Source organism: Polychytrium aggregatum, assembly GCF_025602895.1.
Source record: "Polychytrium aggregatum strain JEL109 chromosome Unknown BJ171scaffold_23, whole genome shotgun sequence".
Taxonomy (NCBI): Eukaryota; Fungi; Chytridiomycota; class Chytridiomycetes; order Polychytriales; genus Polychytrium; species Polychytrium aggregatum.
Genome location: NW_026516225.1, coordinates 261,475 through 284,852, shown reverse-complemented (window position 1 = coordinate 284,852; position 23,378 = coordinate 261,475). Strand labels below are relative to the sequence as shown.

The following is a 23,378-nucleotide window of genomic DNA, read 5'->3' as shown; positions in this document are numbered from 1 at the left end:
TGATTTTGGAGATTCAGAGTGCAGGCCAAGTATCTGCTCGCCGCAAGCAGCGATCGGATATGGATGCCGATCGATGGCGACGCCTGTGAATGCGATGGATAGAGCCTTGTATTCAAGAAAACGGGGATCATCTCAGAAGAATGCCGCGCCGACGAGCCCCCAGAGATTCAGCGCAACCACACAGATCGCACTCAAGCGACGATGCCATCGGCGGGGGTCTCTGGCTTGAACGTCAGGGTGACATTGCCGTTGAGCGAGACCAACTCCATGGTGCCCTCCGGGAAGCCTGGCCGTTTGATGTCGCCGACCTTTGAGCGCTCTTCATCCAAGATGACACCAAGCTCGTAGAATGCATCGTTGTCGCTGAAGCAATTCGTGTCGACCTTGACCTGGCCATACTCTGTCTTGACACTAAAGATGCCAACGAATTGGTCCGACATCACAATATCGACGTTGGCCTTGGTTGACTGGGCCACGATCGAGTCTTCGCCGCTGGGTTTCAGGAACTCAAAGTTGATGGAGCCATCAGCCGAGCGAAGTCTTGTGGTCCGATACCCAAGCGCATGTCCGTGTATGTTGCCGTGGGTTGTGGTTACTTGAAGTGATCCCGAGCCCTTGCCATTGAGGGCCTCCAGCGTGATGTCACCCTCGCTGAAGAGCTCCAAAATCTTGGCGCTCAAGCCCTATTGAGTGGGAGCCACACAATATTGAGTACCAGGGATTAGTGCGCCGGACTGGACGCACAACCGGCCATTTGCTTCTCTGCTACCCCAGCACACAAGCGCCCTTACCGATACAGCCAGGCTCTTCACGCTATGGTTGCTTGTGGTATATACGGTCTCAACAGTAGAGTCCTGGTGTCACAAATTACAGAGCAGCAATCAGACCAAGGCATTTGGAAGTTGAGACGAGTCCGAGCCGGCGTCTCGCATCCTCTGCTCGCTGTCGGAGCCGTACAACGCGCACGTACCTTGATTGTGACTTGCAAGCCTCCATATAGTCCCAGTAACGATCCCGTAAAGCCCTGTGATTCCTCAGAGTCAGTCATTTGGTTACAGAAACTGAGCAAGCCGGTGCGTTTCGTGTCCACGGGCATACTTCGATGTTGGTCGTGCCCATCAGATTTGTGATTTCGAGTTTGCTCTTGACTTTGCAAGACTGAAGCAGACGACATGAGACAAACATCAGTGTGCGGCAGATACCAAAGACCCAGACACGGACGAGAGGGCGAGGCCGTTACCTTCAGATCCAGCACACCTTCGGTGAGATTTAGCTCGGCGGTCTCGGTCCTGACGCCTGTTAATACACAGCGTGCCTGATTCTTGAGATGCAGCGCTACAATGTCATCGATAGAGACCTCCTGCAAGACGATTGATTAAGGCGTCAGGGGCGAATATGCCCAAGGAGACGTTCGCATCCAATCCGACAAGAAACGTGGTCGTGCTGGTACCTCGAGCTCGATGCGGCCGCTATCCATGCTGGTGCTTAAACTGATGATGCTCGATTCCTGAGGCAAACGAAGGTCAGGCGTGCGCGAGTAGTGGCGAAGGCACTGGTAGCTGGCGATGCAGCAGACATGGTTGGAAAGCGGCACTCACGCTTATTCGGATCGCGCCATCCCATTCGATCTGCAGGTGCTGGCCGGTAACGCTCTACCGATCGATGAGGGTCAAAGCCGCGGGCACCGTGGGGATGCATTTGCAAGGTGAGTTTCGAGGCTGATCAGTCGTGAATGAATCCATCACAGCCACAGCCAGGCTGCCAGCCAACCAGGTGGAAGCACAAAGGCGGGGTATTGTCATGCACGTCCAAAGCTTTCAGCAACAGTTGCTGCGGCACACAGGCTGGAGCGAGACCCACCGCTAGCTGACCAGTGGCTTCTCCTTGATACTTGATTTCGAGATGGGGAACAGTCACTTTCTGCGAGATAGAGAGGGGGGGGGAGGGAGAGAGAATGGATGAGGCTGTCTCCGACAACTGAATTCTCACAGACCAAAGCACATTCGTATGTGCGCCATGACCTCCCTGAATACAGGTAAGCGACTTACCACAGCATCAAGGGACCCGCCTGAGCCTATCAATGCCACTCGCCCCAGAGCTTGGATCGACTGTATGACAAGAAGCGTCATGTACGGCGCCGGCATCAGCAGACTTGGATACGATACTGTTTCGATATCAAACGCGCATACATCGACCGATATGACTGCCGTACTCTTACCGCAATGTTGAATTGGCCGTTGGAGATGTTGGTGAAAAAGTCGTGCGTCATCATTCCCTGCGACAAATGTCCCGATGTATATGGATTGCATTGGCACGGTTAGCTGACTGTCAGGTCTTGGTAAGCTCGAGACACGCTGATGGTACGATAGCGCGACATACATTGATCGTGATTTTACTGTTGCCCGAAGATACCAGCTCGCATTTGTCGATGATCTCACAGTCCTGTGTAGAGGAAAGTAGAAACGGGCAACGTTAAACATCGGGTCAGGACTGGCACGGACTGCTGGCACAACGCTCTGGGGAGAATGGCGATACGTACGAAGATATCAAGTTCACAGCATCCCGAGAGAAATAGTGACCGGGATTGCACATTCTAGTGATCGAGAGACACAAGGACGCATCAGCGCATAGTCGGCAAGAGTCTTTGGACGGACAGTGTCGCGTTTTGACACTTGGCGTGTGGCGACAGTGGATGGGTACTGGGCTTACCGATAACGAAACCTTCCGATCCGACTGAATCTGAAGCGCAGCCAGAAACGAGTTCTGACGATAAACGGCCAGTTGGTGCAGAATGAGACACTGAGGGTATCTAAGGACAGGCAGCCAGATATGGATGGAGTCTACATATACATACCTTGAGCGTCACTGGGCCGTTTGGATTCAGAATGCTGAGGGAAGCATTGCTATTCTGGATATTGGCATGAAGATTCAGAAGCAAATACGACAAGAAACAAGACAAGACAATGCCTGTGCTGTGAGGAGACGATGTCATTGCTGGAGAGTTTGTGGGCAATCACACCTCGATATGTATGGCACCATACTCGCTGAAGATGTTGATGTGATCGGCGAGCGTATTCTAGGACACGAGACAGATATATCAGATGGAGACCACGGTTATCAGTGCTCCACAACACCCGTCGATCGGACTGCCCTGTGCAACGATTGTCAGGATGCGATCCGATACCTTGACGAAGATGTATGACGATTTGGAAGAGAGCTCCAGCTCCAAGAGCTCGACCGCATTGTCGACTACAATGTCGAGGGATTCGGACTGGAGCTTCAGGCCGAGCTGCTTGGAGTGCGGCAGGAGCGGAGGAAAGATGACCTCGACGACGACGAAAAACTTGATGTTCTTGTACTTTTCCTTTGACATTAGCTCGCGCGATGGCTGGGCAGCGATGGTGATGGTGATGGTGATGGTGATGGTGATGGTGATGGTGATGGTGATGGTGATGGTGATGGTGATGGTGATGGTGATGGTGATGGTGATGGTGATGGTGATGGTGATGGTGATGGTGATGGTGATGGTGATGGTGATGGTGATGGTGATGGTGATGGTGATGGTGATGGTGATGGTGATGGTGATGGTGATGGTGATGGTGATGGTGATGGTGATGGTGATGGTGATGGTGATGGTGATGGTGATGGTGATGGTGATGGTGATGGTGATGGTGATGGTGATGGTGATGGTGATGGTGATGGTGATGGTGATGGTGATGGTGATGGTGATGGTGATGGTGGTGGCCAGTTGCATGATTGGATGAGTTGGTCAGTCATGATTCTTGCTGTCTATCCTTGTTCCTGGTCATACGCCATGTCCCGAGAGCAATCTGGAACTCCAGAGCAGGCACAGGAGCGGCACCAGAGGAGAGTCTACGGTGCATCGTCACCATCGCTGCTGCTCGAACGACAGGTTCGGATGAAAACCATACCTTGATTTTCAGCGAATACCGCTCAGGAACCCCTCGGTCCCTTTCGGTGTTGGGCAGAACTTGCATGCAGCTGCTGGAAACGGTCGAGGAAGAGAAGACATTGTATCGGATCGAAATGTTGCGGGCGTCGATGGAATAGTGGTCGACCCGAGACCAAATCAGGCCGTCCTGCGAGATTCAGTGCAGCGAGAAGTCGAGACACTCAGCACATAGCATGCGAAATCAGAATACGCCGTCCAGCATCGGGGCTGGAGAAGGCAGACGAGACGGCGCCGGGCGGTAGCTGGCGGAGGCGGATGCCAAGAACGAGTCTCTTGCGAGTATTTCGCTCGGATCCCAAGCGGCGCCCATCGGTGCTGTCTAAGGAAACACCTCCTCCATTCCAACACTCTGCTCAAACAGGCGGGCTGGTGGACCCAAGCTATCTACTCGAACACCGCTGGTGGCCAGCATTTCAACGAGGCCCATCCCCATTGCCGACCTGTCGGCTTGATGACTCACAATGGGGCCTTCGGCGACGATGGCGATGCCAGTGATGGTGTCCCGCGGGATGGTGATCGATTCGCTCTTGTACCTGCGTCCAGGATAGCAAGGAAGCGCAAGCAGTAGACGACATCAGCCTCCATATCTTGCAGACTCGTCCGTGATCAGATGGAGAGAACAGCCACAGTCGGGCAAAGAAAGGAGACAGCGCCAGGGCATATGCAGGGGAAGGGAGGCAGGGCTGGCAACAGTTTACAGGCAAGGACAGGACCGATAGGCCTCGTTGTAGTGGCTCTCGCGGTCGAGCATCTTGCGGAGGGATTCCTCGGTCGGCGGGACTGTGGGGCTGGCCGAGGCCTCGGAGCCCATATCGAGCGGCCGTTGCATGGTGGGGCGGATGCGACTGATGTGGGCAATGCAACCGACGCAGGCGATGCGACCAACCCTGCAAGGAAGGACCCAGGGCGGGGCGGTGTCGGACGCAGAACACGAGAGGCCTCTCGCTGGGGGCTCGGCGCAAGCGAGAGCCTCCTCGGCCGCTGCGCACGGGGACGACGCAGCACAGGCTGTGTGCGCAGCAGAGCAGACTCAGACACATGGCGAGACGAGGGCGCGGCGAGAGCGCGGCGAGAAAAGCGAGGCCGAGACCGCTGGCTGTGCGACCCCAACAGGCAGCCCGAGCCAGCAGGATCGGCACCACATCGCAGCCCACATCTGCGTCTGCGCCAGCGATCTGCCAACCATGTCGACGTCCGAGGGAGCGAGCAGCGGGGGCAAGAAGCCCGTGGTGCTTCTGTGTATTGGGATGGCTGGATCCGGCAAGACAACGTTCATGCAAGTATGTGTTGCGGGGCAACGTGCTGCACCGGAGCTTGGCCCAGAATCGCTGGCTCACAGATCAAGGCCGAGTGGGCTGCATCAATGGCGGCGGCTGGCCAGGGGAGGATACTTGATGATGGTCTGGATGCAAGCGATCTATATGTGGGCTCACACCCTGTCGCCCTCCGCAGCGCCTGAACTCGCACATTCACTCGCAGCAAGAGAAGCCGTACGTCATCAACCTGGATCCTGCCGTCGGCCACATGCCTTTTGGAGCCAACATCGACATCCGCGATACCATCAACTACAAAGAGGTGATGAAGCAGTAAGTTGATGCGCCGGCTGTCCACGGAACCAACCTCGAACCCGCAGACCGAGCATATCCCGGGCCAGCGCTGATCGTAGCAGCTCGGCAGCCAGCACAGGCGATCATTCGGCATTGCAATCCGATTGCAATCCGATCGCCCGTCCGGTGGCCCAAATCCGTAGTGGATACTGCGGCGACTTGCTGAAGACCGATAGTGCACCTCTGCCATCTCGGCCCTCGTGGCAGATACTGAGCGGCTCATGAAGTCTCGTGTTTACTGCCGACGCTAACGACTCCATCATCGGGCTGGGCGGCATTCGACCCCCCCCCCAGATACAACTTGGGACCCAACGGCGGCATCCTGACGTCCCTCAACCTCTTTACCACCAAATTCGACCAAGTGCTTTCGTTTGTCGACAAGCGTGCCGAGAGTCTCGAGTAAGCATGGCTCCGATCAATCGTGGGGCAGTTCATGGAACTGGGCACGAGACATGAAGCCGCAGTCGCCCCTCGATCCGAACTTGGATTAGAGCCGCGATCTGACAACGCTCTCCTCTGCAACTGCTCCCTGACCGCCATTGAACCGGCATGCTTCATGGCTTGACCGGTTTCTTGTCGATGGCCAATCGGCTGATTTCCCTCTGCTTCCGCCCGAAACCGCCAGCTACATCCTTGTCGACACTCCGGGGCAAATCGAGATCTTCACATGGTCTGCGTCTGGCGCCATCATCACCGAGTCTCTGGCCGCAACTTACCCAACCGTCGTGTGCTATATCATCGACACGGCACGATCGACGGCCCCGGCAACGTTCATGTCCAACATGCTGTATGCCTGCAGCATCCTGTACAAGACCAAGTTGCCGTTTGTGCTGGTGTTCAACAAGACCGACGTGGTGTCGCATGACTTTGCTGTCGAATGGATGACCAACTTTGACAGCTTCCAGGCGGCGCTGCAAGAGGACACAAGCTACATGGCGACGCTTGTCAACTCGATGTGCCTGGTCCTGGACGAGTTTTACCAACACTTGCGTGTGAGTAGTGCCGGTGGCTCCTTTACCAGATGCGATCGTTTGAATCGCGATGTTTGGTGGTTGACACGGAAGGGTTACGACTAAGCCCTCTGCGTCCTTAGTTTGCAGGCGTTTCGGCAGTGACAGGCGCCGGTATGTCTGATCTCTTCAAAGCCATCGACGAAGCCGTCAAGGAGTATGAAACGTGAGTGGTCTCGTCTGGTCACAGCAGAGCCCAGGCCGCTCGGTAGTCTACTCGTCTGCGTCGTATCGCAGCAGATTGGCGGAAATGGCTGACACGCTGATCCTCTGCATATGCTTTGGATCACCAGGGACTACAAGCCCGATATCGAGCGAATGGTGCGCGAGAGAGAGGCCAAGAAGGAGCAGCAGCGCCAGGAAAGCCTGGCCAAACTGGTCAAGGACATGCACATCACCAAGGGCAGCAAGGTCGTGGTGGATGCCTCCCAAGGTCAGTCCTGCACGGAGCGACTTTCTGCGAGACGGGCAGCAGGCACCCGAGGGGGGCAGGAGAGGCAAGATCGGGTACGCCAATCGGTGCCGAGCTCCGGAGGCGACGGATGGTGCTCGGTAAAATTGGGTGGGGTGTGCTGGCAGTGGCGTCGGGCAAGTTGCTGCATTTGGGCACCCGCCCTTATTTTCATATCTGATCCTTGCTCAAGTAGCATTCGCCGACAACGAAGATCCGCGCTCGGACCACGAAGACGACGAAAGCATGGCTGACAACGGTAAGTGCAGGCCAACAGCGTGACGGGACCAGTCGCAAAAGCTGGCACACCAAGCAATAGCGCAGAGCGAAGAGCCGGTTGCTCACGACAATATGGTATCGCTGGCAGATATTGACGACAGATCAGACGAGAGACGCGAAGACGAGTCATTTGGCCGATTCTTGCGCAAGTAGTGCGGTGCTATCCACACGACGCGAGGGAGTGGGTGTTTGACGGGGGTATGTGGGCTCTCCCACGTCTCCATTCGAAGCGAGACACTGGTTTGTTCTCTGCCATCCCCGCCATCCCCACGGCTGTTCACCCGTTTGTCGATCTCCACTGCTGCGTCTTCGTGGCTCGCTCAATGTTGTCAGTCTCGGCTGCCACGCTTGTTGGCTGCATCCCCATTCTTGTTGACGAGGCGGAATAAAGTCATGGACATGGATGTCGGAAATAGTCGAGCAGATCACCATGGATGCCCATGTCTTGACCAAAGGCGGGAACGGTGGCACACCAAGACCGCGCCGGACTCGATGTCGGTTGGTGGCATGTTCGCAGACAGGACGACAGATCGGCCTTGGCCCATCTCAGCTGCGACTCGAGGGAAAGGGGTTGGGAGATGCAGAACCGACCCATGCGGCTGGCGGTAACACGGCGAATCGGTGCCGCTGATGGGCCAGCGACATCCTCCACCGCCGCGACTCTGTGGCCACGTTCGATCCCCTGCCCGAGGCACACACCTCCTCGACGCCTCGCCTCGCAAGGCGCGAAAGCACGCACTCCCCTCCCTTGCTCGGCAGAACAAGACACCTCTCGTCCTTCCTGCCTTGGCCTCATGTCCAAGGGCAGCCCTGGTATCCACGTCCCATGGTCGTAGCCTTGCGCAAGCACATTGGCGACGCCTTGCCTTCCTGCGCGTTGCGTCGCTTCTTGCTGGCGCTGTCCCCCCCTTTGCCTCTGGCTTTTGGGTCGCACGGCTTGCCCTTGGCTGGGTCTGCGGCCTTTGCTGGGTCACCTGAACTCGCATCGAAACGCAGGCTGGGCCCATTACGGCTTGGCGTCGATCTGATTCGCTGGCTGGAGCAGGCGAATCGCTGGGCGAGGAGAGCACCACGCCGGGAACACAACGAATCGGCATGTCCCTCCTGGATAGCTGCAATCTCTGTGGAGGCGCGATGGCGAGATGGCGAGATGGCGAGATGAGGAGGCCGCGGCGAGCTTGCTCCGAGCCCAGCGCATAGGGATGGCCAGCCAGGCCCGACACGCAGCGCACGCCCTCTGCCTGAATGGGGCCTGTGCCCGGTTGCCCAGCGGAGCTGCTGATTCGCGGGCGGAGGTGCTCAGCATGTCCCATGTCCCCAAGTCCTTGACGAACAAGCCCTTCGCCAGACACGCGTCCCAGACGGGTTTGGCGCGCGATCGGCCATCCCGCTGCCCCGCGCTGCAATGCACGCCATGTCCTCCCTCCTCCTCCAAGACCGGGGGCTGCCTGATGGATGCTGTTTCTTACTTTCGCTGTATTAGGCGATGTATCGCAATGCGCAAGCATATACATGAATTCTGGGGAGCAGCGAGGAAAGGAAAAAACGGATCTGCAAAGCCCTCGGTCGCGTCGAGACACATCCGATGGGCATGTGCAAAAGATGAATATTGCTTGGATCGGAGAAGAGAGAGCTCCGGAGCGAGTATGTGAGATAAATAGAGGGGGCCATGCTGAAGAGGGGAAGATACGTGGAGGGGGGGGCTCGGCGAATGCAACGATGTGAAAGGTGGTTGTGTAAGAGTAGGTGAATGAATGGATGGTATAGAAAGCAGAGGGAGAAACACAGAGCCCGGAGAGAGCGAGAGCGTCGCGATGGCAGGTTGACTTAATAAATACTTAAATAGCGACCACTGGAAGATCAAAATGACCCGTCGCCGTAAACGGCAAGGGGCGCAAGCCGCGGGGAAGGAAAGAGAGCTGGAGGGGTCGGGGCCAGGATGCGGCAAAAGCAAAAACAAAGATAGAAAAGCGGAAAAAGAGAAAGGGCGACGGACATCAGTATGTAGACGCACTGGCGCAACAGGAAAGGGAGTGGGAAAGGGCTGCCAAGTTAGAAGCACCGCTTGGTCTTGATGTGCCGATACAGGGCATCGCTTCGGGTAAAGCCAGTGCCGCAGTGGTTGCAGCGGTAACCAGGCGAGCGCGGATCGTGGATGATTTCGTGGCGCTTGAGGTCCTGCTTGCGGAGGAAGGTCTTTGAGCAGTCGGTGCACTTGAACGGGCGATCGACAGAGTCCGAGTCGGCGGGAGCAGCAGGGGCAGCAGCACCGTCCTCGGCCGCGGGAGAGGCCGGGCCGGCTGGGGCAGACTCGGTCGTATCGCCTGAGACAGCAGCAGCGGCAGTGGCAGCACGCTTCTTGCGGTTCTTGAGCATGCGCTTGCGGTTGGCCGAGGCAGCAAGCTTGTCGCTGGCAGCAGTTTGCGAGGGCGAGGTTGGGACGGGAAAGGCGACGGCCGGAGCAGTGGAGGGCGAAGGCGAGGGGGACGGGGGCAGGACGGCCGGTGACATGGAGGGCGACGGAGAAGGAATGCTGCAGGCAGGGAGCTCCACGGATTTCAGCAGCATGGCGTCCATCTCGGCAGCGTCAAGGATCGAGCATGGCAGGGATGAAGGCGAGAGGGCAGCAAAGCTCGGCGATGGAACAAACGGATACGGCGACGAGAGGCCAATCGACGGGGTGGTAGCGGGGCTAAAGTTGGATGGCACCACGATGGTAGGAACCGAGGCAAAGGAGTGGGCCGGGACGAATGCAGGGCCATGCATGGGCATGCTGCGACTTGAGCCGAGGACGAGGCCGTCTTGCGAAGACGCGGCCGGAGCAATACCGAGGCCGTGCGGGATCGGGGAGACGGGAGGGAAGCCGTGGAAGGACTGGTCGGCTTGGGACAGGGCAAGATGGGCCTCGGGTTCGGGCGACACCCACTGGGAGGACTCCCACAGGGCGGCATCATTGAGGTTGAGGAATTCGTCGATCATGTCGACGGTGCAGAGAGCATTGGGGCCGGCGGGAGCAGAGAGATTCGGAGCCTGGAGGAGCGAGTTGAGATCCTGGGGTGGCAGCCAGAACGGCTGGGCGGGTCCAGGTGTAAAGCCAAGGCCGAGATCCGATGGGGCACCAACAAGCCGCTCATCGGGGTGGAAGAAGCCGAAGGGTGCAGATGGCTGCTCGGGCAGAAGCATTGGAGCATACATGGCGGATGGCGAGAGTTGGCTGAAGATGGCAAGAGTGGGAAGACTGGGTTGCTGGGTTGCTGGGAGCCGGGGCAGATGTGGCAGATGTGCAAATGTGCAGATGTGCAGATGTGCAGATGGGGAGGCGCTGGACAGGCGTGATGGAGCAGCAGATGACAGGGCACCAGGACGGCTACTTATAGTTGAGGCGTATCAGGAAGGTGGATGGAAGCCGGGCAGGAGTCGGCTGATTGCATCCACCGACCAGGCCAGGACGGACTTGCACCAATCCCGGGAGGGTCTTTGTTGGCAAGGCAGCGCCCTTACTTATGCACGGCCATGGGGCTGTATCAAACCCAGAAGCCGGAAGACGACAAGGCCGAGCGAGCGAGAAGAGGAAAGGCGGGACCAGGGGCGGCTGGGGCAGTGTCTGTGCAGCAGACAAGCAGGGCCGCGGCAAGGAGCGCAGCGAGGACAGGGTGAGGGCAGAGCGAGGGCGGGGCGAGAGAAGGCAACGGCCGGTATGGACTCGGATGAGAGACAGGAGCGCATGCAGGGTCGCGAGCGGTGGCGGATGCGACGACGGTGGCCAAATGCCGTGGCAGTTGGATGGACAGAGGGATCGCGGAGCACTGCTATGGCATGGCGGCTGCATGACCAAGGCACGGCCAGGGCACGGCCAGGGCACGGCCAGGGCATCGCTATCGCTTGGCTGTTAGGCGACTGCTGGGCGACTGCTGCAATCGCATCGGCAAGAGCCAGCACCGCCGTCTCGCTGCCGTCTCGCTGCCGTGGTTGGTGCGAGACCGTCGGCAGCACAAGCGAAAAAAAAAAAGGTCTGCGTGGGCAGCCTAATCCCCGCACTCCCCGTGCTGGCGCCCATGGCCCTGTGCCCAGGGCAGCCAGGGCTGAATTTGAATTAGGCCTTGTGTTGGCTGGCCCTGGCGTGTCTGGGTCGTGCGGCTGCAGGCATGCCCGTCAGGCGAGTCGCGGCCGACATTGGTGATATTGGCGTGTCGCTGCGCCGTGCTGGCGGCTGCCTGACAATGTGTGTCCGAGGCGCTGCCGACACAGAGCGACAACATTGGTCTCAATCGCCGCTGCGGCGAGCCGTCTGGATCTTGCAGGGCGGTCTGTTTCCTGCGATGCGACGCAACGCAACGCAACGCAACGCAGCGCAATGCCACCGCCGGACGAGGGCCGCGCCGTCAGACTGCACTGCGCGGCCGGTGGATGGCCGTCGCTGTCCCAGCACACTCCGGTGGTCTGCGGCTGCCATTTCCCCCCCCCCGCAACAGCCTCGTCCGCCGTGGGATTGTTGGCAGGGTGACCGTGGGATCGGCAAGCGGCCAGGCCGCAAAGGGCACCGCCAGCAAAATCGAGGCGGGCACGAGCCCGTCTGGCCGTGGGAGCCGGCGGCCCGACCAGCCGAGCCAGCCGGGCCGAGTGACAAGGAAAATGTAAAAACAAATTTGACCTGGAAGGCCGGCGGTCGCTGTTGGCCCCCTTGTCCGTCGGGTATTTAGCAAATTGCATTCGCGTCTCAGAGTCGCACCGACACGCGGACAGCACGCGCACCAACGCGCTACCGAGCGCCGCCGACACGCGTCGCTGCGCTGTGCACGCCCCGCTTGCTGTCCCGGCCAACCGGCTGCTGCCGAGCCGGGCTCGGTCGCACAATCCAATTTACTGATTTGCCGAACCGCGCACAGACGCCATCCACCGGCCAAAGACCTGTGCAACATCAGGCCATGGGCAGCGCCAGCAGTTTTTTTTCCGCACCCAGTCCCGGGTGTGTGCTTCCTCCGGGCAAGTGCCTTGTGTCGCCGTGCCACCCGCACCACTTTTTTTTTTTCCTTGGGCGGTCTTGGTTTTGCCTGATTGTCCAGGCTGAGCGGCGCGAAATGTTGGGGCGCCCTTGCTCACGCGGACAGATACCCGCCGATATCGGTGGATGCCAGCCATGGATATGGCCTGTGGGAGGCCGGTGCTTGGTGTGCCTGTGCTTGCAACTGTGCTTGTCGCTGTGCATCGCCCCCGTCCCGATCGCCACGAACAAGAACGCTGGGCATCCCTCGGCATTTCCTAAATTGCATCTTGGAGCCGGGGAGGGGGAGCGACGCCTTTGGCGCCATGGATTGGCCACGAACACATGCCTCGCTGCACCATGCCATCGCACCTTCACCGCCTGCGGCCACAGCCAATTTATCGTCGAGCCGGTGTGTATCCGCGTCTCTGCAGGATACAAGCGGTGCCCCACCAGCCTTGTTTTGCTGCCCGGCTGGTCCAATCCGATCCGATCTGATCTAGGCAACCTTGGAAGTCGCCCATGTGACCCTGTGGGGGCGGCTAGAGTACTTTGCGGGTCAGGCGCAAGCCACGGAACCGTGGGAACACTTACCTGCTCAGCCCACCACATCGACACAGGCGGAAGGGTGGGTCGCATTGTCTGGCACGTTCACTGCCACCTTGGTTAGTGTGCTTGCGTTTTTTTTTTTCTTCTCTCTTGCTTCTTCGGATTCGAGTGTTGCCCATGGTCGCCTGATCTTGTAATCTTCCCCACAGAGGCGGCTCGGAATGGCCCTGGAATGAAGCACCACCGCCGAGCGCAAAGCCACACACCCGAGACATAGATCAAGGTCATTGCGCTGTGGCTACGGTGGCTAGTCACCTGGGCATCGCCTCTCCCGATCGAGGCTGTCGGTACTTGGACGGTGGCGGCGCTCGGGGCTCCGAGTCCGTCCACTGCGAGCCATCGCAGGGAGCCACCGACGACTTGGACAGGCTCAGGTACCAGACCGACCTGCTCTGTTCACTGCCTCATGCACTGCATCGATGCTATTGCGCAGGCGGTCGCTGTCGCCCAGTCCATACAGCCACCTGATTCCTCCGGTGGCGGCTCTGGGTTCATCGAGTCGTCGTGCCCGTGAGAGCCCTCGCGGCGCTGTGGAGAATCCGTCGGCCTCAGAGCGAGCCTGTCCCTCTTGCTTGCTTGCTTGCTTGCGTGTCTCCCCCACCACCGCTGCTACAGCCGATCTCGGTCAAAGTGCACAATCGTCGGTGGCCCTCACCACCCAAGCATACCCACCAATCGATGCAGCCGCATGGCGCCGCGCAGATGGTGCTACTGGGTGCACGCCGGGCGGGCCGAGAAGAAGCCGACCGACTCCATGGCGAGCAGGTCATTGCTGTTGAGCTTGTGATGGGACTGGAGAGCGACCGCTTTCAGTGGGTAAATGAAAAGGCTTCCCTTCAAGCGATGTGTCATTGGAGGTCGAGCCCGCGAGCCACCAAGCCCACTTCGAAGCGTCCATACCTTCTTCGTTATCTCCCCGAGTGAGGAAGCACCCTGGTCGATGCACTGGCTCTTGTCTGTACCAATCGGGTATGTCCGCGAACAAGAGAAAGTGCGAAGGCAAAAGCAAGAAAAAATGTAAAAGCGTATCGCCGGCCGCATATTAATCGTGGTCAAGCCTCGCCTTGGTGTGGTTCCCAGCCCTCTTGCAGTCGTCCAGTAGCCTTCCAGCAGCCCAACAGCTGCACAGCTGCCGCCTTGTGTGCGCAGAGCCCAAGCCCAAGAGCCCAAGAATCCCCGAGACCGTGGGAGACGTCCGTCTCCCTGGGCTGCACGCATACTCGGAGGCAGCTGAACTTACCTTGCGCTGCCGGATGCACTTGTAGGTCAGTGCCGGACGGCGAGCGCCAGATCGACGACGAGGGCCGGAGGCTTGCTGCTTCTCCTCCCCCCCCCTTCGTCCTCTTTATGTAGGCCGTCGAGGTTTGGGTCAGTCCGGGCCTGCGGGGAAGGGAAAAGACGCCGAGCGACAGTCGCTGCTGTAACATGTGCACGTTCTGCCGCCGGTCAATCCGTGGCCCACCGGGCAGATTCAGTCGACAGTGCTTTGTGAATATTCGACCGGGTTCATCCGCATTGACGTAATCCGGCCGCCGCCACCACTGCAGATCAATGGTTCCTATGGCCTCACACAAGTGTCAAGAATCGGGACAGCTCTATCCCATATGCGTGGTGTTGGGCACTGTTGCCTGACCATCACTATGCCACCGCCACCGCCGCCGCCACCACCACCACCACCACCACCACCACCACAGGCAGCAGCAGCCCGAGTCAATTCAAACCGACAGCTGCATCAGCCCTATCACGCCGCGGACCGGCTCGATGGGGACAAGTACCCGTGGGGCCGTGGCAGTAGACACACAAAACAAACAGCAAGCAGCAGGAGCACGGCGGGGGCTGAGCGCCGACCACTGATTTCGTACAAGTCGATAGACAGCGGCGGTACTGTGTCGCTGTCGGCAAACATGGCGATCGATCGTGCTCGATGCCGAATCGCGTACAAATCAGAATCGACGCTCTCGCGGGTTTGATGTCAAGGCAGGCTGAGCCAGGCTGGGCCGAGCTGAGCCAAGACAAACAGTCGCCATTCGCACCAACAACCATCCCCAGAGCAACCACCCTCTGCTTTCTTCTGTTCACAGCTCTGCCCACAGTTTTGCTCACAGTTCTGTCGACAACCGCTCGGCACGGGCTGTCCTGTGCTTGTGTCTTTGCCCCAGCCAAGATCCCGATTCCCACGGGTCCAAAGCACTTGTATCACTTCGGCTGAATCTCATATTGCACGGTGACACACCTCCTGAACAACAAAGGCAAGACAGGGCAAGGCAGAGCAAGGTCGGTTGGTTGGCAGCCCCCGGGAGCCTGGCCAATCGCTGGCCACCAAGCGTATGATGGCGTGATGCCGCCGCAGATCGATGACCAGATCGACAGCCAGCCGCATGGGCAGGGTCACTCGTGAGCGTGCATCTGATGGCCGACGAACGAAGCGTGCGGATGTGGGTATTTGGGTGCAGCGGCCTAACATTGATCTGCCCTTTCAGAGTCGTCGATGCTCTTGATGGTCAGTCGATGTCCTTGATGGTCAGTCGATGTCCTTGATGTTCAACCGATGCTCTTGATGTTCAGTCGATACAGACCCACAAACGCCTCCCCTGACTGTTCAAAGTCTCACCCCAGAACCCAGCCTGGCGTGCAATGGCTCTGCTGATACCCTGGAAGGTATCCCTTTACCATTAGCCAAGTAGGCACCGCTTTCTCGGCGGCCAGCTGATACCCGGATGCACGCTGATCATTTCAAACCGCCACCACGACGGCGTGGCATGGCGCAGCCGGGCGAATGTGCTCAAAAAGGCCCTGCTCTGCACCGAACTCTCCTCTCAACATTTTGATACCCACTCCGCTGACAGAGATGGCCTCCGCAAGCGACCAGCTCAGCGCCTATCCTATCCACGGACCAGAGCATGCCCTGTTCCTCTCCAGCCAGGCCGAAGCCGACGCCACCATCGTTGGGGCCCTGACAGAGATGCTCCCCTCGATCGCCCTCCGTCGATACGGCCAGCCGCTCACCATTTTCCACGAGGATGACTCTCTCGATGATGCCAACGCCTGGAACAACTTGCAGCTCGCCCTATCCAGGAGCAAGGTCGTTGTTGCCGTTCTCAGCCAAGCAGCCGTGGACTCGATGATGCGCAAAGCCGAGTCGGGTCAGCAAGACAAGACCCTTATCGAGCTGCAGACCGCCCTCCGCCTCATCGACCAAGGACAGCCGCTCTCTATCATGCCCCTGTGCGTGTTCAGTCTCACGAATAATGGCGATCAAGAGGTGTGGCGCCCGTTCTGGCTCCAAAACGTCACCATCCCTGGCGATCCCAGGTTCGGCTCGCTTCGGGAAACTGTGTCTCGCCTGAGCCAGATCCAGATGTTTGGAATCTACCCCGACCTCGTTTACATGCGAATCTATCGCATCCTCAACCTTGTCCATCCCATCGAACTCGACTCGGACATTAGGAACACCATATATCGCAAATACTTTTGCGACTCCAAGCTCCGGGTCGATCCCGCCCACCTCGACTCGCTCCTCCGTCAGGTCACCCTGACGGGCCGCGCCGTCATCTCCGGTATGGGTGGCATGGGCAAATCTGTCCTCGCCCGCCAATTCCTGCGTTTCATGATGGGCACTCTCGATGTGAGCAACAAGGACGACCTCAAAGCTATCAAAGCCGAGACCATCGGCATCAAACCGCAGTACAGCCAGGTCTTCTGGCTCAACTGCTCAACCGAGTCGACTGCCCTCGATGGACTCATCGACATGTTCCCTGGCATCAAGCCCGATGTGATCAAGGAGCATGCCTCGATGTTCCTCGCCAACACCCACGGCTATCTCCTGGTACTCGACAATGTCGATGACATCGGCGTGGTCGACTCTGTGTTTGAGCATTCCAGATCACTCGGCTTTGCGGGCGATGTGGTGGTGACGACCCGGCTGGCCTCGCTGCCTCCTGGTACCTTCGCCAGTGCACTTGGAACCCACATCACTGGATACGGGCACGCCCCACTGCGTCTTGGCACTTGGGACAACACCATCGCGCTCGACTACATATTGTCGGCGTCGCCACTGATCGCCGAGAGAACCAGGTCGACCGAGGCACTGGAGACTCTCAAGAGAATCGTGGTCAAGATTGACGGATATCCGCTTGTGATCCAGACGTTCATCACCTATGCTGAAAATTGCCCTACTCCCCTCTACGTGATCGAGGAAGAGTTTGCGGGGGCTCTGGAGGAGGAAGAGGGCGAGGACCAGACGCGGTCGTCGCTCAAGGTGATTGTGGATCTAGCAATGGACTCGCTGGTGAGCCGAGGAAACGAGGGCATCGAGGCAGCCATGCTCTTTGGTGCCCTCACTCTGGTGGCGCCGACCAACATCCAGCCGGAGATAATCGAAGCGATCGCACAAAAATTGGGAGTCAGGAACGATGGTGAGTTGTGCTGCATGGATGAATGTGTGGGTGAGCGATGCGATTGGCCCCCTGTCGGTGGCGCTTTACTGAGTCTACATGTTCGTGCACAGTATCCAACCTCGTGACGATGGTGCTCCAGAGTGGTCTCCTCAGAAACGACGGCGAGAGAGTGTACTCGACCCATTCGCTCACCCAGCAGGTCGCTCGAGAGTTTGTCAAAAGTCACAACGAACTGAAGCCTGATGAAATCGAAAATGTCACCGGCATGGCGCTGATTGACTTGGCGGGGCTGCTCGACAAGCCTTATCTTCTCGAGCATCTTGACTGCTTCTCCAAGGCAGTAGTTCCTCAGCGATATTCAAAGCCGCTGCACTCAAGGATCGACTGCTGTATCGCAAAACTGGCTGATAGCCGCGGCTTGTTCGCGAAGGCGATGGAAGTGAGTGCGGAGAACGTACAGCGATCCGAGGCCTTCTATGGCACGCGAAGCCACGTCGATGTTGCAAGTGCCATCCAGGGTCTCGGCGACGTCGCTCTCAGTCTCGGCAGACACACCGAAGCTCTGGGACACCATCAAGAGGCTCTGGAGATTCGAGTCCGGATCTTTGGCACAAAGGAGCATCCGTCGGTTGCGAGGACGGTCCAACAAATCGGCAGCGTGGAATTATCGCTTGGGAAATACGATGCGGCCCTTGCCCATTTCCAGGAGGCTCTCGAGATCCAAAAAATGGTCCAGGGAATGTCGGCGAGCCGCGACATCTCCGTGACCCTCGACAGCATCGCCTACATTAACTTCATGCGGGGCCAGTACGATGAAGCGCTTCGACTCTTCAACGAATGTCTTCAAATTGATGAGCAGTTCTACGGCAATTGGAAGCATCCGTCGACTCTTGCAACCCTGTACAGCATCGCCGATATCTACAAAATCCAAGGGCGCCTTGATGACGCTCTGCAGCTGTACCAGGAGATCATGGCCACCGCGGTCGGGGTGTATGGCACACGAAGGCACCCGTCAATTTCCTCGGGGTTGTACAGTATGGCTGGCCTTTTGCATACGCAAGGCAACAACGAAGAGGCACTGAAGTGCTGCAAAGAGTGCCAGGAGATCGAAATGCAGCTCTACGGCAGAGAGGATCATCCTGACGTGGCCAAGACCACTGCGCTCTTTGCCCGAATCATCCACTCGCAGGGCCGACACGAAGAGGCGCTCACTCATTTCCAAAAGCTGTATGACATCCGCCTGAAGATTTTTGGTACTGAGGAGCACCCCGAAGTTGCCTCGGCTATAAGCGGCATCGCAGAGGTGCTTCAATCCCAAGGCGACAACGACAAAGCCCTCGATCTCTTCCGAAAGACTCTCAGTATCGAAACTGCGGTCTATGGCACGAGAGAACATCCTTCGGTCGCCGAAACCTTGGTCAAAATAGCCCAAGTACTCTGTTCCCAGGATGACGATGACGAAGCCCTTGTGCTCTACCAAGAAGCTCAGGCCACTTTGCTCAAGGCCTATGGAACCAAGATGCATCGGGCGATTTCTAACATTCAGATTCGCATCGCTGATATCAAAGAGTCCGAAGGCGATCTTGACGAGGCCCAAAGGCTATATGAAGAAGTCCTTGAGATCGACACTGCAATCCTCGGCACCAGGGAGCACTATCTTGTTTCGGCGACCTTGCGCAAGATCGCCGATATCGTCGAGCAGAAAGGTAACCTTGAAGAGGCCTTCAGCCGCTTTCGCGACATCCTTGATCTGGACGTCATTATCAACGGCACGAGGGAGCACCCCGATGCCGTATCAGCCCTGTCGAGCATGGCCGACATTGCCCGTACACTGGAACACTACGACGAGGCGCGTGCGCTCTACCAGGAGGCACTCGGTATCGAAACATATATTCATGGTACACGCGACCACCCCGACGTTGCCGACACGATCGCAAGTCTGGCAAAGGTCGAATCCGACCAGGGCCGTCTGGCAGAGGCACAGAATCTCTATGAAGAAGCACTCGCTACGAGTATCAAGGCGCACGGCAAGCGCGAGACGGACGAGATTGCAACCATCCTGATGGCGTCGGGCGAAATCGCCACCAAGCAGGGCCGTTTCGACGCCGCATCGCAGCTGATTCAAGAATCCCTCGACATTCTGTTGGAGATTGATGAGCCAACACTTGACCCCGATATCGCCCAGGCCCACCTTGCCTTTGGCGATCTCTTCAGCTCGCAATCTGGCACAGACGAAGATGCACTCCGACACTACAGCGAGGCTCTGGCTATTGCCAACGAGCTGCCGACTCCTGATTACCAGACCCTTGTCGATAGAGCCCGTTGCGGAATCAATACCGTCACATCCCGCTGAGCTGAGTTGATAGTCCCGTCGAGCTGATACAGCGCTCCCCGACACCCTGCTTTGATTGAGAGCTGTTTTTTTCTGACCTGAATACACACATCGCCCATTGCTATAAAACGGCGCGTCCAAGGAGACTGGTGGAGCGACTCGTTCGACCAGATTGTCCTGACGCCGAGGAACGACAGAGGTGTTTGGGACCGTGCTCGCAAAGCCAGCAAGCGGCGGCTGATACGGAGGACGCTCAAGTTCGTCTCTGCATCTGCATCGTCGCCTTCCCCCCTCCTTTCGCACAAGCGCATGGTCTCGGCATGCCTCGCTCTTGCGCTTGCATCGAATCTCATGGCCCGCTGCTCTGCCACCGCGCTGTCTCGGCCGGAGGCCACAGCCGCTATCGGGCGTCATGTGCCGGAACAGATAGCGGGACGCCGGGCTGCTTCCGGGCTCTGCTGCCAGCGCGGACTGCCCTGGGCCACCAGCGTCGACGACACCCTCGTCAGAGAGCGGCTGTGGCTGCCCGGTGACGACGCCGACGGCACCATACCCGAGCAGCGCCATACCCAGATGGCATCATGCCAGGACATGGTCTGTCGGCGTTGCTGGCCGGGGAGGGGGTGCTGTCAGCGTGGTGCTGTCCTGGACACTCCGTTGCATTCCCCTATCTCGGACGCCCTCGCCGAGACCGCGGGTGCATGACTCAATCGCCATGCCAATGGCCGTCCTGTGGTCCGCAGCCACCCTTAATTCTGTCTTGCTGGGTGTTGGGTCGCCGTCGCTTCTCTGCTCGTCATCCAAGTTCATCAGAATCCACCCACTGACCTCTTTGCCGGCCATAAAGCCTCCTCATCGGCCTCTCCTTTCTCCCAATCGTGCCTCCAGCATCCTTCCTTCTGTCCTCTCCAGGCCATCCACCACCATCTGCTCCCCCGAGCCTCTGCAAAACACCTTTCTTGCAGCGCCCGCTACTATCGCTCTGCACCCACCCTTCCGCCCCCCACAGCCCAGCAAACCCCCCTTGGATCAGCCCATTATCGTCTATAGCAATGTCCATCTCCCCAGAACCCCGGTCCAACAAGCGCGTGCTCATCGCCATCGCTGACTATGACCGAGAGCTGAGTCTCCTCGAGGATGCTCTCTCGAATCTGCTCAAGGCCGAAGACGAAGTCCATGTGCTCAACGTCTTTGACATCAAGCTTGGCCCACAAGACGACGATGAGGAATTCCAGTATCCAGGTAACCACTTGCTCCAGCCCAGGGTCAGCTCCGCTTGGTCTCATCCCTCTGGTGTGTCTGTGCCCAAGAGAAATAAAGCTGAGACGGCACCAGCCAGAGTTTCCGAACAGCAGCGCAGTCTCCCGGAACAAAACTCTCTTCGTCCCCCACTCGCACGGTGGAGGTGGGAGGGGGCTCGCTGCTTCAGGGGAACCTGATGTGTGGGGTGGAGCGCTGGAGAAACTCTCCCCTTTGGCGACATTCTCCCCTTTGGCAACATTCTCCCCTTTGACGACATTCTCACCCGTTTGTGTCCCGCGAATCATCCATCGCCCATCTTCTGCTCGTCAATTCCACCCATTCAACAGCCTTCCTGGACATCAAGGGCCCCGTAAGTCGCTTGCAATGGTGTTGGTCGGGCTTGTGGTTGCCTGCGGCGTATCCATATCTTGGAGAACGTCCTTGTAGCTGATGCACCATGGGATTTACTCCTCGCTGTCTCCCTCTGCATCCAATTGACTCTTCGCTGTATCCCTCTGCATCGAATTGTCTCCAACTGTCTCCCATGTCGGCTCGCGCCTGCTGAATCTGCAGCAACTCGACGATCTGAATGGATGTGTCTCCAGAATCACCGTCGACCACCACATGCCGCTCCAAATCGTCACCAAGCTCTTTATCGGCGACGCACACGAATGCATCCGATCGTACTCACAAACCATCGCTCCGGATCTGATTGTCGTTGGCAGCCACGGCCGCCTCTCGAGGTGAGAACTGCGAATCTCGGCTGGGGCCCTGCGTCCTCACTTACCGCCTGCGAATCACCCCCCCCCCAGCACCCACTTTCCGTCGCCCAATTTGATGGTTCCTGCTTCGTACTGATCGATTTTTCCTCTTTTGGATCGATGCTTTTGGCCCGATTGCCGCCCACAATCTGCCTCTCTATCTCTATCTCTATCTCTCCACTTTCGATGTATCAGTCTCTCCAGGAGCCTCCCGTGCTGTATCACTCACAAGTCTGAGTGCCCCGTCCTGATTCGAACTCCCGTCCCTGGACCACACAGCAGCCTGATTATGATCTGAGGCTCTCTCGTTCATAAACGTGCGCACCGAGAAACAGTCCTGGCTGGAATTGTATTGCTTTGGAAGGGGAGGGGGTGATCTCCATGGACATCCGTTGTTGGATGGGAGGACAGCCCACCGGGAAAGCGGTCCATCTGCTCTCTTGCCGTAGAACTGCACTCCACCCACGTATCGAACCCGGCGGTCTATCGAGGCCGACACAAGTGATGAAAATGGTAACGCCAAACAGAGGCAGTGACTCGCCCACCTCCAACCTTGACGTTGAAGTAGTGGCGGGCAACTCTTCTGAAATTGGCTGGTTGACTGCAGTTGATCTGCCGGTTGGTTGCTCGAGTCCCACTCCCCCCGGCTCCAATCCAAGACCTTCCCTCTGTGTCCAAATGTCTCCCGGTCGGGCTTGGTCAGATCGATGCTTGGTGTATACTTGGTTCTGTTCTCCCTTCCCTCACAATCCAACTCCCGTCTCCTGTTTCTCCACTTGATTCCCTAGTCAAGTTCCGCGCTCTTCTCCCCTTCCCTCTCCACCTCCCCTGCCGATGACCAGCTTCTTCCTCCCACCCTCTCTCCTCTGTATGTCCCTTTCGTTCTCCCTACATTGGTATCGTTAGTTGCCTTTTTACGACGCTATTTCTATTTTTTTGGTAAGCCTTTGGGGTGGGAGGACGATTGCGTGCAGCTAATTCCACCATCAAAATGCTTGGACAAAAGTACCTGCTACTGAAATCGCCTCCTCCCCATCTTCGGCCTTTTGTGAATTTACCCCCCCTCTCTCTCTCTCGAAACTGAATATGATGATCTGTCTGAACAAATGAGGTTTCCTGTGGATCCTAGCCAGGAGTTAGAGTCGGAGTGAGGGACCCGTTGTGTGCATCGAAGGGGTGGTGAATCCGATTGCTCCCATGTGCTCACGACCATCATCATCCATCATCATCGTTTGTTTTGGAAAGGGCTGTATTGAGCAAAAGATGAGTCGAGAAAACGGTGGCTCCACAGCCACATAAGATCGGCAAAAGTAAACATACAAAGTCATGGGAAGCTTCCCTCGTCGGGTCGGAGCAGGCCATTGGCGATAGTGGAAGACGACGAGGGTCAAGTCCGCAAAAAGGGAAACACAGGAACGAACGAACAAACAATGAATGATACAGAAGCGCAAATGGCGAGGGGGGGGGTCGTCGAGGCAGACGACAAAAGAACGATCGCTTGGCGTGGTTCGTGTGCTGGGTGGGAAGGAGGGAGAGAGAGAGAGAGGCAGCAAGCCTGCGAGCATGGCAGAGTGCAGCGGCTTTGGAAGAAACAACTGGGCCAGACGGAAAGAAGGCAGTGCGGAGGACAAGGGCAGTCGTAGCTATAGCCATAGTGGTAATGGTAGTAGTGGTGACGGTAGTAGTAGTAGTGGTGGTGGTGGATGCAATGCGTTGGGGAGAGCGGAGTATACATA

At 57.9% G+C, this 23,378-nt stretch overlaps 5 protein-coding genes across 5 annotated transcripts; 3 read left to right on the top strand and 2 right to left on the bottom strand.

The window, feature by feature from the left end:
• Positions 1-90: 90 nt before the first annotated feature.
• BJ171DRAFT_509189 (uncharacterized protein) lies at positions 91-4,890 on the bottom strand. The gene is made up of 19 exons (XM_053111356.1): positions 4,672-4,890; positions 4,434-4,506; positions 3,933-4,100; positions 3,185-3,388; positions 3,020-3,076; positions 2,855-2,908; positions 2,710-2,763; positions 2,540-2,593; positions 2,380-2,442; positions 2,219-2,275; positions 2,049-2,108; positions 1,861-1,920; positions 1,599-1,652; positions 1,451-1,507; positions 1,241-1,360; positions 1,099-1,158; positions 971-1,024; positions 792-854; positions 91-683 (listed from the first exon to the last, which is right to left on the bottom strand). Exons 1-19 carry the CDS (start codon positions 4,800-4,802, stop codon positions 192-194), a joined length of 1,935 nt encoding a protein of 644 aa, XP_052965731.1. The 5' UTR covers positions 4,803-4,890; the 3' UTR covers positions 91-191.
• Positions 4,891-5,121: 231 nt separating this feature from the next.
• On the top strand, positions 5,122-7,742 carry BJ171DRAFT_509188 (uncharacterized protein). Its single transcript, XM_053111355.1, has 8 exons — positions 5,122-5,253; positions 5,426-5,559; positions 5,875-5,979; positions 6,206-6,572; positions 6,674-6,756; positions 6,884-7,023; positions 7,238-7,300; positions 7,409-7,742. Exons 1-8 carry the CDS (start codon positions 5,158-5,160, stop codon positions 7,471-7,473), a joined length of 1,053 nt encoding a protein of 350 aa, XP_052965730.1. The 5' UTR covers positions 5,122-5,157; the 3' UTR covers positions 7,474-7,742.
• A 1,648-nt stretch (positions 7,743-9,390) lies between these two features.
• On the bottom strand, positions 9,391-9,546 carry BJ171DRAFT_413426 (uncharacterized protein; the record flags this gene model as incomplete). The annotated part of the gene is made up of 1 exon (XM_053107304.1): positions 9,391-9,546. A coding segment is annotated over one exon (156 nt), but the record flags the coding sequence as incomplete, so codon positions are not given.
• A 7,225-nt stretch (positions 9,547-16,771) lies between these two features.
• BJ171DRAFT_509176 (uncharacterized protein) lies at positions 16,772-19,940 on the top strand. The gene is made up of 2 exons (XM_053111354.1): positions 16,772-17,325; positions 17,418-19,940. The coding sequence occupies exons 1-2, from the start codon at positions 17,187-17,189 to the stop codon at positions 19,658-19,660; spliced, it is 2,382 nt and encodes a 793-aa protein (XP_052965728.1). The 5' UTR covers positions 16,772-17,186; the 3' UTR covers positions 19,661-19,940.
• A 689-nt stretch (positions 19,941-20,629) lies between these two features.
• Positions 20,630-22,368, top strand: BJ171DRAFT_138059 (uncharacterized protein). Its single transcript, XM_053105694.1, has 3 exons — positions 20,630-21,251; positions 21,455-21,624; positions 21,838-22,368. The coding sequence occupies exons 1-3, from the start codon at positions 20,777-20,779 to the stop codon at positions 21,877-21,879; spliced, it is 687 nt and encodes a 228-aa protein (XP_052965727.1). The 5' UTR covers positions 20,630-20,776; the 3' UTR covers positions 21,880-22,368.
• Positions 22,369-23,378: the final 1,010 nt, after the last annotated feature.

What these genes read in the sequence shown, in the direction of transcription:
- BJ171DRAFT_509189 (XM_053111356.1), bottom strand. Translation starts at nt 4,802, where the DNA reads ATGCAACGGCCGCTCGATATGGGCTCCGAGGCCTCGGCCAGCCCCACA. An exon ending in CGTCATACATCTTCGTCAAG is followed by an intron (nt 3,077 to 3,184) that starts GTATCGGATCGC and finishes CTCGTGTCCTAG; the next exon opens with AATACGCTCGCCGATCACAT. An exon ending in ATGGCGCGATCCGAATAAGC is followed by an intron (nt 1,508 to 1,598) that starts GTGAGTGCCGCT and finishes CGTTTGCCTCAG; the next exon opens with GAATCGAGCATCATCAGTTT.
- BJ171DRAFT_509188 (XM_053111355.1), top strand. Translation starts at nt 5,158, where the DNA reads ATGTCGACGTCCGAGGGAGCGAGCAGCGGGGGCAAGAAGCCCGTGGTG. An exon ending in GCAAGACAACGTTCATGCAA is followed by an intron (nt 5,254 to 5,425) that starts GTATGTGTTGCG and finishes CGCCCTCCGCAG; the next exon opens with CGCCTGAACTCGCACATTCA. An exon ending in CGAAAGCATGGCTGACAACG is followed by an intron (nt 7,301 to 7,408) that starts GTAAGTGCAGGC and finishes TATCGCTGGCAG; the next exon opens with ATATTGACGACAGATCAGAC.
- BJ171DRAFT_509176 (XM_053111354.1), top strand. Translation starts at nt 17,187, where the DNA reads ATGGACTCGCTGGTGAGCCGAGGAAACGAGGGCATCGAGGCAGCCATG. An exon ending in ATTGGGAGTCAGGAACGATG is followed by an intron (nt 17,326 to 17,417) that starts GTGAGTTGTGCT and finishes GTTCGTGCACAG; the next exon opens with TATCCAACCTCGTGACGATG.
- BJ171DRAFT_138059 (XM_053105694.1), top strand. Translation starts at nt 20,777, where the DNA reads ATGCTCTCTCGAATCTGCTCAAGGCCGAAGACGAAGTCCATGTGCTCA. An exon ending in TCCTGGACATCAAGGGCCCC is followed by an intron (nt 21,252 to 21,454) that starts GTAAGTCGCTTG and finishes CTGAATCTGCAG; the next exon opens with CAACTCGACGATCTGAATGG. An exon ending in AGCCACGGCCGCCTCTCGAG is followed by an intron (nt 21,625 to 21,837) that starts GTGAGAACTGCG and finishes TCGATGTATCAG; the next exon opens with TCTCTCCAGGAGCCTCCCGT.